The sequence below is a fragment of the Nanorana parkeri genome, unplaced genomic scaffold, assembly GCF_000935625.1.
Source record: "Nanorana parkeri isolate BGI_ZX_2015 unplaced genomic scaffold, ASM93562v1 scaffold248, whole genome shotgun sequence".
Lineage (NCBI taxonomy): Eukaryota > Metazoa > Chordata > Amphibia > Anura > Dicroglossidae > Nanorana > Nanorana parkeri.
In genome coordinates this window covers 2,202,220-2,221,244 of record NW_017306516.1, presented here as the reverse complement: position 1 = coordinate 2,221,244, position 19,025 = coordinate 2,202,220, and the positions used below count along the sequence as shown (strand labels likewise).

Sequence of the window (19,025 nt, the reverse complement as noted above, 5' to 3'; positions counted from 1 at the left end):
GTTTTTTTTTTACTTCTTGCCTATATCTACTGCTTGCTAGCAGTAGATATAGGCAAAAAAAATGGAGGGTTTAGAACCCCTTTAAATATTAAAAATACATTCAAGTACCGTTTTAACTATTAACAAAAATGTATCTAATTGTGTATCTAGCAGCTTTAGATCCTCAAATCATCTCTGACTTGGTGCTGACACTGTCCTTCCTTCTGGAGGGTGGCTGCTTTTGTTCCCCATGATCCCTGTGTGTGTTGTAAAGTAGTCACTGCTCCAAGCTCACTCCTGTGATGGACAATAATTTTAATACAAATTAGTAAACTAAATGTGATCTTGTAGTCTACTAGGCTACTTTACAACACACACACAAGGAACAAAACTAGCCACCCACACAGTGAAGCTCCAGAAGGAAGAACAGTGCCGGCACCAATTCGGAGATGATTCTACAGTTGAGTGGTATAGAAATAAGCTACACGTTTGTTACTAGGGCACTTAAATTCATTTTTTAAGATTTAACTTCTGAGTTTAGTGTCACTTTAAAGTAGAACTCAGTGACGTAATAGAGCCAGTGTCAGATTTTATGTCTGGGTTTGTTCTTGTCAGGAAGCTCCTCTATTACTTCCTGTCTCTGTAGCAGCGATCACAGGACACAAAGTAAGAGAACTTCTCCATTTGGAGACTCAGACTGCAATGACTTGGCACTGAACAAAAACCTGGCAGATGTGAACCCTTCTATACTTTGCCAAGGTTGCTAAAGTACAGAAATGCTGCGTTTTGAATGCATTAGTGCTAACCCAAGGTTCTGTATATTTGTATTGCCGCTTTTGAAGATCTCTCTGCTGACTTTTGAAAATAATATGGAATGAGAAGTAAACTGATCAAGTCGAGTAATCATTATAAAGTCTGTACATCCTTAGATGCCTTACATCTAAGGATAAACAGACAGATTTGGGGGCTTGTCAGAGTCCTTTTAGATCACAAGAAGAGATGTTTAAATGGAGGATATTGCCAGTTTATTAATTCATGGGATGCCCCCCCAAAGTACATGTTCAATGCGTGGTATCAAACAGGGTTCTCTTGCAAGCGGTGGAATGCCTGCCCCTAGAATAAGTACATGATTTACTTTTTGTCAGATTACAGCGCTTTTTGGTCCCATAGACTTCAATGGGAAACCTCTAACGTGCGTTTTGTGCGTTTTGTCTCAAAAAAATTCCCATTGAAGCCTATGGGACCATACAACACTGTAATGTACCAAAAAGTAGCTCATTTACTTTTTCCAGTGAAAGGCATTTTTCTGCTTGCGACAGGTGTGAACTAGACCATAGAAATGAATGGGGTTCCTTGTCTTGATCGTTTTTGTACACTTGCAACAAAACACCTAGGTGTGAACTGGCACTTACAGCTTTGTATGGGTGAAGTATCTGTCAATAGTCTTATTGCAGTTTGACCTAAATTGTACCTACCTACATCTGTTTGCCTAGGCAGTAGGTACTACCATTCAGCATTTGTGTTCTGAGGTCATCAGTACCTTCTGCTGAGTAGAGGCAGTTTGATGCCTAGACTGTTTCTTTAAAACAGCAACATAATTGCAAATATTGGCTTTATACCTGTAAATTTAGGTTAGAATAAGTGGTTAAAGGAGATCTACAGAAATAAACCAAACTCAATAATATGTCAATAGAAAATTGGTTTCCCCTTTGGGTTTTGTGGTTGATACACTTGTACCAATAAAGACAGCTGTAATTACTTAAAAGTTTGCTTACAGGGACTGCGATAAAAAAAGCAGTTCCAAATGTGTTTGTTTTTTTTCCCCCTCATAGTAGTTCTGTAGCAAATCCTGTAAGTCTTCAGTCTGGGTGATTAGCAAGAACATACATGTGATCACACAGCATGTCAGTCAGGGCTTGTTCACACCAAATGCAGACCAGATCTGCACGATTTTCTGCACACGCAGTGGGGTGTGTTTTGCTGCGTTTTGCCACGTTCAGGGCCGTTTTTGCAAAAAAAAGATTTTTAAAATGGACTTTTAAGTGCGTTCCAGGGCATTTGCATGTGTTCCAGAGCAGGTAAAATAGGGCTTGCTGCAGTTTTTTTACATGCTCTTGAACTGACCGCTGCGGTGGGAACTAGAGCCCAAAATACCATTAGAATACATTGAACGCAGTTTTGATCCGGTCTGTAACTGCTTTGCTCCTGGAAAGCGCTTGGTGTGAACTAGCCCTCAGTGTCACTTGTTGTTGCACAACTGGTCATACCTGACTGATTTGGCCAAAATATCTAGATTATTTTTTTTTACCTCTTGTCTATTTTGAATTCAATTGTGCTTCCTTTTATAGGGATTTGTGCCGTTCCACTAGTTGTATTGCATAGGGTGTAACATCTTTCCCTCATTGCTCAATGACTATGACTTTGGGCTGGTCACTTATTGATATGCCCCTGATATCGAATCTGAAACTGCCTGAGGTTTGTTAACTGTTCCTGAGAAGAATTAGAAGATGCATCTCAGAGCTGTGAAATGTGTGCTCTGTAGGATAAGGGCCCTTAAAAGGAAGTTTTTCTGAGAGGAATATGGTGGCTATCATTGGTGACTTCTCACTCTGTAAATGCGAGAAGTCTGGCTGTCCTACTAGTCCTTTGCCTTCAATAGTTTTTGAGTCACTAAGCTAGAACAGGTCTGTGGATAAGGGCTTCAGACTTTCACTAACTATACTTGTTTTGGGCTGGACTCAGAAGTACTAAGGTTGGTGGGTCAGCATTATAACCTAATAAGGCTGTCAAAGGGCAGTCTGTATATATCTTAGGAGCTAACCAACATGAGAATACCCCTCACTTTGTAGAGATTTCCTCTTATTTCTTGTTTTTAAGAAAGGAAGTGAAGGGAAATCTCCTTAGCGGGACATGGGACACGTTTTAGTTAGGTAGCATATTGACTACCATTGTAAAACCTTTGTACATGTCCTGCCTTGGCTTAGCCCAGTTTCTACTTCTCTGGCTTCTGAGCTGCTATTCGGAATTTCTGCACGAACAATGGAATACATCCAGCTCATCTATCACTTAAAGGAGAACTATGAGGTGAGTGCTTTTCACTCAGCTCATAGTTCTAGCCGACCTGTGACAATGAAACTGTCAAAGGTTGGCTCAGATTGAGAGGTGAGCGAACACATACCGGCGTTCGCTCACCTCTCTATCAGAGAGCCGTGACAGGGGAGGAGCTGTATTCCCCCCTCCGCGCTCCGATCCGCTAGCGCTGACTGGCGGAACGGACGGGGGATGGGGCGGGTACAGCTGGCTCTGCCTCTAGATAGGCAGAGTCAGCTGTCAGTCACACAGCTGTGCGGATCCAGACATAATTGTCGGGATCTGCTTCAGCTGCAGCGTCTCAGCATACCGCGAGCTACAGCTGGTTCCAGCTCGCTTTGCTTTACTTCCCTGCACTTCCTTTTGAGTAAAATAACACGAAGGACAGAGCAGCTGTCCATCCACTTGCAAAGAGCAGAGGGGAGTGTCTTGCCTTGCTGTGCCTATGTGTTTGTGGAGACACACAGCTTACTAACACACACAAGGGTGTTTCCATAGGGCCCTGCAAGGGAAAGGAGCCACCCTACAACAGGATATGAGGGCCAGTGTTCAGGGGACCAGCTGATTTTGCAAGAAGCCACAACTTTTATATAACAAGGAGCAGCATCCGTTGTAAGTGATTTAGGCAGCCTTTTATGTCACTTTGGCTTTGCACTTCTGTGGAATGTGGATGGGACAAATCTAGAGTGATTTGACTGTTTAATAAAATGGCAATTGATTTTCTGTGGCTGATTACAAGTTCCTAACATGCTTTGTCCTTCTCTTTACCTTTTCCGGCAATTTCAGGTTTTAGATTTGTTTTCTTTAGGCGGGTTATGGCTTGATTTATGCACACAGCCGTGCTGACATCGCTGTCATGATAGATTATAGTGGGTATTGTGAACAATCCCTAAATAAACACAGTTGTCTTGGCGGTGTCTTCTGGATGTTGGGAAGATAAATGAAAACTGATTAGCACATTATAAGGAAAACAAGAGTCACTAGAAATGAAATCAGATGGGGTGTCATATGAATATAGACTGTATGTGTATGTATATCTCTACTATATAGCCTAGTAGTTACAATACAGTGAGGAAAATAATTATTTGATCCCCTGCAGATTTTGTAAGTTTGCCCACTTGCAAAGAAATGAAAGGTCTATCATTTTTATTGTAGGTGTATTTTAAATGATAGAGACAGAATATCAACCAAATAGAGCTCACCATTCAGCAACCGCACAGTTTAGTGCTGACAAACCTGGAAACACACTGTTAGTAAGTCCTTCTCAAATGCTGGCTTAGCAACAATGGCTTTTAAAAGGGTCTTGGCATGGACACTTACCCAACAGGTGTCCTCTTCATACACTGCCCCAGCAGTAACAATTTACACATTAACACTACTTGACTGCAGGCTTTCCACTTTGTGGGCCAAACCTGTCTTAATTTAAAGCACATTGAAGCTTCCAGAAGAAAAATTTTGGACCCCCCAGGAGCTTTTTGACAATATGCATATTTGCAGAGTATTCCCTCCCAGCACTGCCCTTCATCACTGGCGTTTCCATCATCACTTGTTTTTCTTCCAGGTTCCAGAGTCTTTGGCCATCTTATTTGGCTGGAATGACTTATAACTCCCATGTGTGTGCACAGGAGATAACTCGTCCTGGCACAGAGTTGTGCCAAAACTGTACACTGAGCTGCGCCTATGCAGCTTGATGTACGCTAACCGCAATAAGTGCTGATGGGCGGGGAGAAGCATCTATGATAGAAGAGACATGCACAGTCTCGGCTGCCTGTTGGCACTTTTTAACAAAACTACTTTCGTTACACTTTAACCAGTTGACATCCGCGGTGTTAAACCCCCTTCCCATCCAGGCCATTTTTCAGTATTCAGCGCTGCGGTACTTTGACTGACATTTATTCCGTCATGCAGCGCTGTACTGAAATGAATTTTATACCCTTTTTTGGGGACACATAGAGCTTTCTTTTGGTGGTATTTATTCACCACTGGGGTTTTTATTTTTTTACTATATTAAGGAAAAATGTGCAGATGCTGCAGTGCCGTCCGTCCGTTTTTTTACTACGGGCGGACGGCAAGAGGTTAAAGGGTTATTAAAGCCTCGTATGTTTTTGCATATATCTACCTCCTAGTAAGCAGTAGATATATGCAAAAACATTTTAAAAAAAACAACTTTTCAAAAGGGTTAAAACTTATCTGTAATATATAATGCGGTGAGAAGGATTGAAAAAAGTGTAATAATAATCAATGAAGATTAAATTTAAATACAATGGAGGGTCCCCTTTTATATCTAATAGCAAAAACAAAAATTTTTCCCCGAAAGGGGAATCCCACCGTAAAATTGCACATATATCAAAAAATCTATATCAAAAGCATATACACACATATAAATGACTGCATACGGCTAGTAAATGAAAACATGCGTGCGGTCAATTATAGGTTAAACGTGGGTTAACGGCACACCGTGAAGCGCTTCACTCTATAAAGATGTAACAATTTATTATCAAAGAACTCTATTATGACTCGAGTTCTCCTTGGTTTAGAGAGGAGATATCGGATCTATGGTAACGGTGAAAAAGATATGTGTATATATATATATCTCTCCACCGAAAAACCTATATGGAAAAAGAAATGAAAAAATATTAAAGGAAAGAAACAGTCAAACTTCAAAAAGTCTCATTTAGTTGGAAAGAATATATACATTTCACTCACAGTACTGTGTATGTTCACCCAAGGGCAAAAATTGAACAATCGGAGTAGTTGTTCCCTTAGTGTAGATGTGTTCAGCTTGATGTGTCGATGGATCAGGAGATGTCTAGCCTCATCTCGGCTTTTGCGAGAAATATGTAGAAATATGTAGAAATAATGTAGAAATATGCTTTTACTGAACACATGCTTTTTCTGAAGTGATAGATTCGTCCAAAATTGAAGAGTAGGAGAACGAGTGGTATAGAAAGGATCAATCACTCCAATGGGTGAACTTCTGCTGAAGGATACTTTGTTTTCCTGGGGTTGAAGTTACAGGATCAAGGTGGTTTCTTCGTCCGGCATATGTGCTTTCTAAGATACCCTGTTTCCCCGAAAATAAGACCTACCCCGAAAATAAGATCTAGTACTATTTTTGGGAATTGCTAAAATATAAGACCTACCCCGAAAATAAGACCTAGTTGTGACCATTTCCAGGGCCGGTGGTGGCATAAGGGGGGACTTGAAGAGCCGCAGGAGAGAATCAGCAGTGCCAATGGAGACATCGCCAGAGGAAGCAAGGCTTGTATCTCAGGAGATAATAGCTCTATCTCGGCTTAGTTGTCCACTATGGGAACAAGCCTTTACTGAGCAGCTGCTTTAATTCGTTTCCTGATTAGATTTCAATCAGAAGGGAGATCCTGTGTGGCTAGATCCAGTGGTATATGGATGTACTTCAAATCCAAAACATGTTCAGTGGTGCAGGGGTTGGTTCATCCTTTCCAGCTTTGTAATTCTCTAATCCTTGGCTTATATTCGAGTCAATACTTTTTCCCAGTTTTTTGTGGTAAAATTAGGTACCTCGGCTTATATTCGGGACGTCTTATACTCGAGTATATACGGTATATGTTTTTGATATAGAATTTTTTGATATGTGCAATTTTAATATATTTAATAAATATTTTCTATGAAAAACCATTTTTGTATACCTAAATTTCGAAACAACAGTGGGATCCCCTTTCAGGGAAAATTTTTTGTTTTTGCTAAAACGTATCTGTGTCTCTGCTGCGCGCTCCCGTCCGAACTCCTGAACATTCTCAGGTGGCTGCAAAGGGTCTTGTGGCAGGCGCATGCGCAGTTCAAATTTTCGACCAGGAGATGAGGCGAGAGACGGGGTAAGTTAATGGGGGGATGGTGGTTATGGTGTATACAACATATAGCAAATGTCTAATATGAAGCTGGGTGGAGTTTATAATGTACAGAGTGGTGCGCAGAAAGGAATGTACATCATAGTGTACAGAGTGGAGTCATCAACTTTGTATATTATAGTGTATGCTACACTGTGGAGTATATAATAAACACCACAGCATGTACACTGTATACCAAACAAAATGTAATTGCCCAGCAAGAATGTTTAATTGGGGTATATGTAGTCCGTAAGTACTTGGGATATCCACTGAGACTCATTGGTAGGCAGAAGCTCATCTTAAAGTGGACCTAGACTCGGGCAACTTTCTCCATCAACTGGTACAAGACAAGTTGGCTCTGAATACTGTAGCACTTTAATTAAGTTTGTGCAGCTGCTGTTTTGCCCTAGCCCACTTTTTCATCCATGGCTCTTCATGGAACAGCTATTCCTGTCCCTAGACCTAGCACATTGGTGACACAACCAATGCATTCCGGTAATGTGTGTATGGTCAGGCTGTTTAAAGGGTAGCATGCTTCAGGTGACCTTGCATCTTCAGCTTTCCTTGGCAATGGAAGTCCTTTTTGTCTATCCTTAAGCTGGCCATACACTTGTAAGCTTTTTTTAAACAGACTTTCGTTTAAAAACATTTTTTAGAGCGTCCGATAATGCTGTCTGAGACTTCTAGAATGACATTTGAAATGTCCCTTGGTTTTAGCATTCAATTTTGGTGTGTGTGTGTGTTGGAAACCGCATTCATGTTTACTTTTTCGTTCATTGGACAAAAGTTTTCCATCCTGCTTAAATTTTGTTTTTCATCACTACAGTCGAAATTGATCCTTGATTCAACCCTATTAAAAGGGTTGCACCGATAACAATTTTTAAACATGAGCAGCTGCCTGAGGGTCTGGCGCTTGCTGTGCTTTACAGTGCCGGTCCAGCCACACATTTCCTCCTCTTCCTGCCCAAGAAGTCCTAGTGCGAGCCCGCACACAGCCCTAGTGAGTAACAGAGTATGTAGCTTCATATTTTTCTACATTGCTGTTGGATGGATTGCTGGGGTTTGTAGCTGGTGGTATTCTGCATGGCTGTATAATGTATTGCTGGGAATTGTAGTCCCTCTACAGCTTGGCATCAGTGACCGAGCTACCAGGGTCACATCGGTTGTAGCTGTGACTGGGCCCTGGTGCTCCACCACTGTCCTAAAATCATGTCTGTGTATTGTTTTAGTCATATTACACTAAAATGTAAAAAACTAAAAATGTATTGGTATCTGTGAGTACTTGAGGAAAAGTATTGGCGCATCCCTACTATTATCTATTACTAAATTTGACAAATGTTTTGAAAACGACTATTTTCTAATAAACCTCTACTGGTATTTGGCAGGCATTATCGGTTGCTTTCAAGCCCTGCCCTCTCCTCTTTGTATCGGTCTCTAATTCTGCTCCATTTATTACACAAACTACAGTCATTGGGTATTGATGAAATGGTGTGCACATGGATGGAGAACTGGCTGCAGGAATGTGTCCAAATAGTGTCAATAAATGGCTCCTCCTTCTCTAAGTGGTCAGTATTTGCAGACAATACCAACATTTGTAGTGTGACAAACTCTCCAAAGGACCATAGTATTGCAGGAAGACCTGGATAAAATAGGGAAGTGGACACCTGCATGGCAGAAGAGGTTTAATATTTAAAAATATAAAGTTTATGTATTTTAGGGTTAACATTTTGCATGCAAAGCTACTCCATTAATGGGAGCTCCTCTGGGGGAATAAGGGGTGTAAAATGATGCAGGGGTTGTTGTTGACGGCAGCCTTATTTACCGCTTGCAATGTCAGGCTGCAGCAAATAAGCCTAGTAAAGTATTATCGTGCATTAAAAAAGGACAAATAGATCATTCTGCCCCTTGACAAAACAATGGTTCAATGTCATCTGCGGTTCAGTTGTGGTCATCGATCCACAGAAAGGATGTCCTTGAGCTGGAGAGAGTCCAGATGAGGGACAACAAAACTAATAAAAAGGTCAGAGGGCCAAAGCTATGAGGAAAGACTGCATGCATTAAATGTGTTCACTCTGGAAAAGAGGAGACTCAGAGGGGACATGGTACTAATATAACACTTGTTTAATGATGATGGTAATATCTGTAATTGTTTACTGTTAGTTCAAGAAGACATGAGGTCACCACCTGAAATTGAAAGAAAAAAGGTTTAATCTTAAACCGCAAAGGGGATTCTTCACTGTAAGAGTGTTTCAAATTGTGGGACTTCCTTCCCCAGGAAGTGGTATCAGCTATTGACTCATTCAAGAACCATTTAGATGCTTTCCTCAGAGAGCACAATATACAGGGGTACTCTTAGTAGCTTGTACACAAACAGACATACACACTCACGTAGGTTGAACTTGATGGACCTGGGCCTTTATTCAACCTTGACAACTATGTAACTATTCATGTCGACAGACAGGAGTGAGATTGAATCCTTCTTCCAAATTCTGGTTTTCAAGGCCCCTTTCACACGGTCGGTGAGATAGGGTTTGGTTGTCGGTTTTTCAGGTGGAAACAATAAAGATGGTGAGCGCACTACCGATGGGATGGCTATTGGCGGGTTTTTCAGGTGGACCTGATTGGATGCTCTATGCTAGTCTATGGGCAGCTGTGTGTAAACAGACATTGTTTACACTCAGTTACTCCGGCCTGGTCTGGAAAAACAAACGCAACGGTGGTCTGTTTCAGCGGACTTGATTGTACTGGACTGAGTGTGATCTGATTTACATGGACACTTGTCTGTTTTACATCCAATTCCCCATGGACCGACATGGGGTCCGTTGGTTCCAGTTTCTTCCTTCATCCATATTGCTCAGATTAGGAGGGGATCAGTGTACGGATCTCTTCCTGATCAACCTGTGTGAAAGGGGCCTAACTGCTATATTCAAGAACTTATTTTCCTCTTGACCAGATATATCTAATTTGTGTGTCTTTTTGGGGTGCTTGTGGCTTAAATATGTCAACAGAAAATAGAACTGCAGTTGCAACCAAAAGCACACACCCTTTCCCCATCCTCTTTGTAAATGTAATTTCAGATCCTCGATGCAAAATAAATGCCTGGCCTGACCAGGAAATATTTACAGGTATCTTGTGGTACAAGAGGGTGGGTTAAGCCCCATGCAGACCTCATGCACAGTACCACATGATGCATATTAACCACCTCTTATTTGTTTTTGTTTCTCTAGACCTCTCAAAAAACAGATTTTTAGAAATTCCACATGACGTTTGCCTGTTTGCACCGCTTGAAACCTTAAATTTATATCACAACTGCATCAAGTGCATTCCAGAAACCATTAAACATCTTCAAATGTTAACATATTTAAATGTCAGGTAAGTGGCTTATTTGCATAAACGCACCTGATGTTTGTGGCTGCTCTCAAACATTTCAGTTAGCCATTTTTTTGTTTTTGTGGTTTTTTTTTTTTACTTTCTAAGTTCTACTTTGAATCATTGTTCCTGAATATGACTTATTTTCTTCTTTTCAGTCGGAATCTTTTATCAACGTTGCCAAAATATCTCTTTGACTTGCCACTGAAAGTTTTGGTCGTTAGTAATAATAAATTGGTTTCTATTCCCGAAGAGGTTGGGAAATTAAGAGATTTAATGGAGCTGGTAAGCACTTTCTTTTACATGTCTTCTTTTTGTTGCTGTTGTGATTCATAGTCGTCTTGTGTTCTTTAATCTTGATTCGGTTACCTGCATTTCTCAGGATGTCAGCTGTAATGAAATACAAGTTCTTCCTTCACAAGTAGGAAAACTCCATTCACTCAGAGAACTTAATTTGAGAAGAAACAATCTCCAAGTCTTGCCTGATGGTAAGCTTTGTTGTAGCTTTGAAAACGTGCTTTGTCTACCAGTTGCACCAATGAAATGCCTTGTGGAGTATTAATGTGGGCATGGGAATGTCTGTCTTCTGTTGTAAGGACTGTAGACACCATCATTCAAACAACTTCATGTTTGCTGCTCAAACAACCTACAAACATCATTAAGTAGATTGGATGTTCTTGAAAATTTTCTAGAATCTGCATTTCTAAGATTTGCTTTTATTTATTTCGTATGTGATCTCAGTGTGTATTAAGTGAGCAAACATAAAGCACTAAGACTGATGAGAGTAAAGCAATGTATAGGGGAAAGTGATGTAGTGTTTTGTGAGACAAAAGCAGAACCTTTTAGAAACAAGTGCCAAGATTATGTCTGCAGCAGCAGCCATGATCTTGTTATAGCTACTTCAAGATCAGGGCGTACAGGTACATTCTGTGGTCCTGAAGTGGTTAAGGTACTGATATATTCAAAGCTTGAGCAGTTTAAGCTGTTAAAGCTAATAAAGCTAATGCCTATTTGGATATAAGTGGTTGTAACATATAGCTGATGCTTTGCAAAATGGAGCTTTGCACACTTACAGCGGGTTTCACTGCTGTGTGCCTCCTGCAACCAGTGAGATTTTCTTATCTGTGCTCTGCATTACTGATCAGCTGTCAGATGACAAATCTTCCTCCTCAGGGGAGGTGTGATTACTGAGCATTGTTTGATTTTTTTTTTTGTGGTTCTTTTATAGGCCTATATGTCTGTTTAGATTTCTTTGGCATCTCTAAATATTATACTAGCTTGAAATGAACTGTACAAAATGTTTACATGTTATGTTTTGTATTCCCTTAGAGTTATCTTCACTTCCTTTGGTAAAACTGGATTTTTCATGTAATAAGATTACAGAAATCCCAGTTAGTTACAGGAAGCTGAGTCAGCTTGAAGTGTTATTATTGGACAATAATCCAATGCAGATCCCTCCAGCACAGGTGAGTGTGCAAGCCAGTAATGAATGTTTCCTGTAATAAACCCAGTTTTAACATCTGTGATTTATAAAATGTGTTCTGCTTTTTGAAAAGAAAGAAGTAGTTTTTATTGCTTTCAAATAACATCTAACAGGATTTTCTGCTTTAAATGAATAATGGACCTTTCCTTGACTCACCCAAGTTGCCTGGGGACATACAACTGTGATTATGTGCTTTGCAGGATATCATTTTAAAATTAATAACTGATCACTATGTTCAACTAAAAAGCATGTCTACCTGCCTTTCTTTAATTGTGGAAATGCGATTTTTTGCTTGGTAACTGGAAAATGGTTTTGCCCACCCTTTTACCTCTTCATGTCAATTGGCAGCACAGGGAAAGGTACCCATAGACATTAATGACCGCAGACAATCAGATTATATAAATTGTAATACTGTATGTGAGCCAGTTTATCATTACTTTGGCCACTGAGGCAGTGTAAATACCAGTGATTTTAGGGGCCTGCTATTTATGAGTTAGGGCCTAATCGCACTATATTATGTTAATGGTACACTATTGCACAACGCACCTAGAATGCTTTACTATGCACTAGGTGCATTGACACTAATTGAATGGCATCCCAAAGCACTTCCTGGACTTTGTGTGCTGCCGTATCGCAATATGTCGCGTTGCAAAATAGTGGATGCATTCATCTTGTTTTCACCGCAACACACGGAATTGTGGTACTGTCCTTTGCGGACGCAGCGCTTAGTGGCCAGGCGGTGCTTTGGGGTGCCATTCAAATGGATGTCTAAAACATGTATCTTGTTGCACTGCTCCCTGGATATAAATACCTGATATATAGGTGGGTGCTTGCAGCAATCACGGATGGCACTGTGCAGAAACTGAATTTGTAGAAATGTCACCAGCGCTCTAATGGTTCAATTAAATAAGCAAAAGTCCACTTATTGAGGGAACATCGCCATTCAAAAACTAGCGCTTTCGGAGCCGCACAGGGTCCCCTTCATCATGACATCATCAGGCTCGGAAAAAGGCTGATGAAGGGGACCCTGTGCGGCCCCGAAAGCACTAGTTTTTGATTGGCGATGTTCAAAAACTAGCGCCACAGTGTCACTGTTCGAAAACTAGTGCTTTCATGGCCACACAGGGTCCCCTACATCAGGCTCATTCTGAGCCCGATGTAGGGGACCCTGTGTGGCCCCGAAAGCGCTAGTTTTTGAATGGCGATGTTTCTTCAATAAGTGGACTTTTGCTTATTTCATTGAACCATTCGTGTGCTGGTGACATTTCTACAAATTCATTCAAACGAATGGCAATGCACACCTAGTGCACAGTATTAAGTGCTAAGTTTGTTTGCGATAGCGTATATTAATCGCACAGTGTTGTGAAATTAATGCACCAGTATGGTGTGAATGGTCTAAAGTTTTATTTGTGTTTTTAGTATTTTAAGCAGCTCTTCATTTTATGACATTATGCTGATGCCTAATAGACCAAAATTCTTTAATTTGTATCCCACTGAAGTTTTCAGAAATGTGGGCATTGTTTTTGTATTACATCTGATTATGACTCGACTGTTTAAATGACTATAGAGCAAAATTTACTTTGTTTTCCTGTCAACTCATTCATTGTTTATCATGTGGTTTTCCTGACAGTCAGGTCTTATCTACATTTCGATCATGAAACTCTTACAAGTTGTGGTTACTTTAAATGTCATATCTTTTCCTAATTTGCATTGTTTCTTTAAAGTAGTCCTTTACTCCCTGTCACTAAAAATCACATCAACATGAAGCTCTATATCAGCGGTCTCAAAGTACCGGCCCGCGGGCCACCTCCGGCCCGCGAGCCGGTACTAAGTGGCCCGCAGCCAGCTGACAAGGTAACGTTTCTCTTTAGAGATTTTTGGATAAGTCTCTTGACACTTGATCAGACAGGCTATTGTCATTTTCCAGCTGTGATTAGTCCAGCCTCCCCAATGAATGCAAAATATCTGAAAAAAAACCTGGAAATACATGTTAAAATCAGATTGTAGAGACTGCTAGCTTTACATTGCATTGCACAAATATGTTGATGTGGGTCACGGTCAATCATGGAAATTGGGTGGTTTGGGTTTACATTACCTTTTAACCCCTTCATGACTGAGGCCTTTTTTCATTTTTTGTACCCATGTTATATTCCACATTTTAGGCCTGAAAATTACGTAAAACCCCCCAACATTATATATTTTCTGAATGCCAAGACCCTATAGAATAAAATGGTGGTAGTTGAAAATTTTTATGTTGCGCAATATTAGCGCAACTCCTTATTAAACCCCAAAATTTAGTGACAAATTTAATTAAATGCCCCAAAACACAACAAATTACCAATTTTTTAAATGAAATATAAAAGATGAGGTTACAACGAGTAAAACGATACCCAACATGCATAGGTTACAAATTGCGTGCGTCCGTGAAACGGCGAAAAACTGCAGTACCCCAAAAAGTCAATAGAAGACGCTTTAAAAGCCCCCACAGGTCATCAATTTAGAGATACCCCAAAATACTGGCCCTAGAATTATTGCTCTCACTCCGGCGTGCGCGGCGATACCCAACATGTGTAGCGCGTTCGTCGTTTTCATGCGTAGGCGCACCCGACGCGTGTTTACGTGGCGACGCGCGTGCTCACGAGGGCGGGGGACTTTAAAAATTTTTTTTTCATATTATTAGATTTATTTTATTTAATTTTAAAAAAATTTTTTTTTTTACTTTACTTTGACTGCTATCACATGGGGGGCTTACAAGCCCCCCCATGTGATAGCAGATGGTGGTGACAGGTACTCTTTAAGGTGATGCTGGGGGTCCAAAAGACCCCCAGTGTCACCTTTACACTGGAAATAAGCTATTGAAGTGCAGATCGCACTTCAATAGCTTATAGCTGGGCTCCAGGAGCCCAGAACTGACAGCCCAGGGACCGGAAGTGATGCAATCTGCATCGCTCCCGGTCCCATAGAACGGGGAGGGGATCGATGAACGGAAGTTCGTCGACTTCCTCCCTAGCTCCCCGCGGACACCAAGATCGCCGGTCCCGGGCCCGTAGGAGGGGCAACGGAGCCCGGGAAGCACGCCTTCTGCGTCCTTCTTCGGGACGTGGAAGCGATCTGGCGACAGGTAAGTCGCCAGGATTGCTTCTGTTGTAAAGCTGACAGTCGGCTCTACAAGTTTAAACAGAGTCCCGGCGGCAAAAGTCACCGGGAGTCTGTTTAAACAGCCCCGATGCTGGCGACGTACACTGTACGTCGTCAGTCACGAAGGGGTTAAGCAGATTGTTAGGTGTGCTGAGGTTGTACCTGTTTAATCTTCTTTATCCAAACTACATATACTGGCTGACTGACTGACTAAGCAGTACTTCTTGTGCTTTACAACACTGCATGAAAATGTTTTGTAAGCAAAACACATGAAAATGTAATTTCTCAGGTTTCCTGTTCTAAACATTGATTTGTAGGACTTGCATCCGTTGCTAGTTTGGTTCATGTTACCAGAGATTCCCTGTCACTCACAGATTGGTCATGAAGCAAAGTGATTTTTATAAATTGTGTGCATGGGTGTTGCAACCTGTCACAGGCAAACGCTTTTCTCTGGTGAATTACAAAACCAGTGTATTGATGAAAACAAAATCTTGGATTTTAGATCATTATGTCTCTTGAATGTCTAATGAGAGGAATACTAAATAGTGCAGACTGCATTCATATACGTCTAGTACAGCCTGCACCCAAAACTAGTAGTGTAGCTTATCCTTAGTGATCCCATTGATGTTATCCGTGCGTTTCAGGGGCTTCAAAAGTATTTCTGATGCAGTTTAAAAATTCTCACATACATAAGCCGTTATTTCCCTCTACTAAAGGGAATATAGGTTTAGTAATTGACTTTTGGCCCAGGTCTCCATCTTGCTGATGCCATAGGAAAAGATATCACCCTGCCTGGACACTACTGTAGTTTGTCCAGGGGACCCGCAGTGATCCAAGCCCAGAGAAAAGTTATTTGTATAGTTACCTTGTCTTGTTTGACTTACCCATTACTTTGTGCGTTGTATTATTATCCTTTTATTTTCATTTGTTACTAGCGATATGTGTTTATGTAACAGTATTTATTTGCTTTGATTTTAATGCAGATTTGTCTGAAAGGGAAGGTGCATATGTTCAAGTTTTTAAATATTCACGCGTGCTGCAGGACAGAGAAGAAGCCCGATTCACTGGACCTACCATCGTTGGTGAAAAGACTGCCTTCACAGCCTCTCACAGACAGGTATGTCAATAACCATGTTTATTTGGTGACTTAGCATTGTAATAAATATTATATATATTGATCTATAGATAGATATATATAATATATAGATAGATATATATCCTGTAAATAAGACCTACCCTGAAAATAAGACCTAGTACTATTTTTGGGAATTGCTAAAATATAAGACCTAGTTGTGACCATTGCCAGGGCTGGTGGTGGCATAAGGGGGAACCTGAAGAGCCGCGGGAGAGAATCAGCGGTGCCAATGAAGCCAGCGATAGAGGAAGCAAGGCGGCAGCACAGGTAGCAGAGCCGCATAAGCTGATGCTTCCTCTATAGCGCCGGCTCCTGTCACAGACGGAGTGATACCGAATGCCCTCCGCCTGTGATTAATCTATAGCGAAAGTCTGCTTTGCTTTTTCTGGTTACCAAATTGCTCTTGGAAAGGTATGGCACCCCTGATTGCCCTGATCACCCTATTCTTAACTTTGCCAATTTGGATTATTTCATTTGGATTTGCACCCACTTTGGATTGTTATACATTAAAAAAATAAATAAGATATCCCCCCAAAATAAGACCTAGTGTGTGGTTTTTTTTGAGCCAAAAAAAAATAAATATAAAACAGTGTCCTTTTTTTCTGGGAAACACTATTGTAGGCAAGTGACTGCTCGGATGTGTGATTTAGTGCGCATTGCCATGGTGTCTTATCAACCTGTAATTGATTTTTATTGGCTGCTGGCCGCAGCAGTATGCAAAAACCTGTGACTTTTGGGTGCAGAAATACTCCCCTTCTTGACGGTGTAAAGCCCTCTGCGGCCTTGTGGATGTGGCCTTAATTTGTTTAATACAAATGTCCATTATGTTTTTTTGTTGCAGCATTGAAGACTTTTATCCAAGTAAAAATCATGGTCCTGACTCTGGGATTGGTAGTGATAATGGGGATAAACGTCTTTCGGCGACAGAAGTAAGTTTTTAATGAACACTGAATGAAGCCAGTTTATAAATGGTTTGTTGCCCATAGCAACCAATCACAATGCATTTTAACCTTTTTTTTGTTTTGTTTGAGAATTATTGGTTGCTTAGGGCAGCAGAACCCTTTTATACTCGCTTTGCAGAGGGTTTGTTTGAACAATAGTTTTGTCCAGGGAACCCTCAGTGATCCAAGCTTTTACTCTTTTTCCAGCCTTCAGACGATGATACAATCAGCCTTCATTCTCAGGTATCAGAATCAAGAGACCAGGCATTGAAAAACGACAATCACGTAATAGGGAGTAAACAGGAGTCCCATAAAGGTAACCTTAATTTGGAATAGTTTGATATTGCCAAAATAATTAGGGGAAGATAGAAAATGGCACACACAATGGGAACCAGTCAATCTTTTCTCCGAAAATAAATATTTATTAGCTTACCCTAAGCAGGTATTTCCATTTTTCTCAAAAGTTGCCATTTTTAGGCGGGAAAATAATGAAATATGATATTGAACAGGTTTTCTGCTGTATTGTATTCATCCAGTTTTTTCTTGAACTTCAAATGGTTAAAAGAATGTAATTGACTTCCAGTATTTTCTTTCTTCCTCTTGTGGTGGTCAGGTGGTTCAAGTATAGGTTCCTGACAGCACCTCCACTAGCAACCACACTTTTCCGTCCATTGAGGGGCACAGGAAGTCTTAAACCCTCAGGGGTATACTGCCGCCTACAGGAGGATTGGACACTGGCAAGCAAACTGTAGGCTGGTCCAGGATGAACCCTCCCACTACCAGCATACCTCAGGTTGCTTGCCAGATCCCTGTTGACCCAAGACTTCTCGTTTATTTTTTATTTTTTTTCTAGGAATTTTATTTTTTTTCTTTTCAACCACCTTTTATCTCCATTTGGCTACAGGGGCTCTCTTTACCTTCTTGCAGCTACCTAGCAAAGTTGTCCTCTGTCTCGACTTTTGGTGTTAATGTGACTGGACGCACTGGATCAGATGTTGCAGAGTGAAAGTGACCCTTGGGCACTTGAGTGCTTTCCAGATTGGTTCTGGCTAAGCTAGCTGCTGAGCACTTTCTGGATCCATAACTGTCCGCATTGCTTTTGAACTTGTGCTGCACTTGTAACATGGAATTGTGTACCTCTTAGTGTTGGAGTCTATCCTCTCCTTGGAGTCCTTTCTGGCTCTGCTAACGGTGTTGCTGGACCTGCTGCTCACTCGAAGCAGGTTTTGTTTTACTACATTCATGCAACATATTATGTTACAAATTGCCTAGCTTATCTCTGATCCTGACTGCAGAGGCCCCAAATGTGTTACCGCACCTTCCTCTGCAAATTCAGTGCCTGATGAGCCTTTGGCTATTGGAAACTTCTCTGATATTAAATCACTTCAGTCTCTGACAAGCTTTTGCCCGAGGAGTTTGTCTTCTGCTATTACTCCTAAATTGAAAGAGGCCATTTTGGTCCTTATGGATGCGATGCGCCATGCCCTGTAACTGTAAGCTCAGCCTATTGTTTTTACAAGTAATATCTCTAGCCTTGGATCCTACAGGGCTCCCAAGGCCTCCAAAACCTTACCTTCACAATCCCTTTTTCAGTTGTTTCTCTATGAAGATATAAAGAACCCCCCGCCCCCCCAAACTTGCTTCTCTTTCCAAACATCTCGCATGCCAAGTCTAGCAACTTTCCTTACAAGCTTGGTGTGAAGGTGCAATCCCACTTTCCAGCTGGGGTGTCTGCTGGCCTTTGTGGACCCTAACATGAATAAATTCCTGATACCTGGGTGCAAGAGGTGGTGTCCCAGGGTTACAAGCTTGAGTTTAATTCCCAGCCGCTTTCTCACCCCCCATGTTGGGTGTCTTTCTGTGTCTGTCTGATCTCCACTTTGTACTCTCTGGTATCTTGCATCAAGGGGTTATTGCTCCAGTTCCTGTTACAGAACGCTTTCAATGATTTTACTCTAACCTGTTCACCATTACCAAGGCGAAAAGGGTACATTCGTCCTATTCTGGATCTCAAAGCCTTTGCG

At 41.1% G+C, this 19,025-nt stretch overlaps 1 protein-coding gene across 2 annotated transcripts in view; it reads left to right on the top strand.

Moving 5' to 3' along the window:
- LRCH2 (leucine rich repeats and calponin homology domain containing 2) overlaps positions 1 to 19,025 on the top strand; it is an 83,367-nt gene that overhangs the window by 27,824 nt on the left and 36,518 nt on the right. For both annotated transcript variants that reach the window (XM_018556705.1, XM_018556704.1), the window contains exons 2-8: positions 10,163 to 10,307; positions 10,463 to 10,589; positions 10,687 to 10,792; positions 11,634 to 11,770; positions 15,909 to 16,042; positions 16,902 to 16,989; positions 17,209 to 17,317. In XM_018556705.1, coding sequence (XP_018412207.1) covers positions 10,163 to 10,307; positions 10,463 to 10,589; positions 10,687 to 10,792; positions 11,634 to 11,770; positions 15,909 to 16,042; positions 16,902 to 16,989; positions 17,209 to 17,317 — 846 coding nt within the window. The remainder of the gene's footprint in view (positions 1 to 10,162; positions 10,308 to 10,462; positions 10,590 to 10,686; positions 10,793 to 11,633; positions 11,771 to 15,908; positions 16,043 to 16,901; positions 16,990 to 17,208; positions 17,318 to 19,025) is intronic.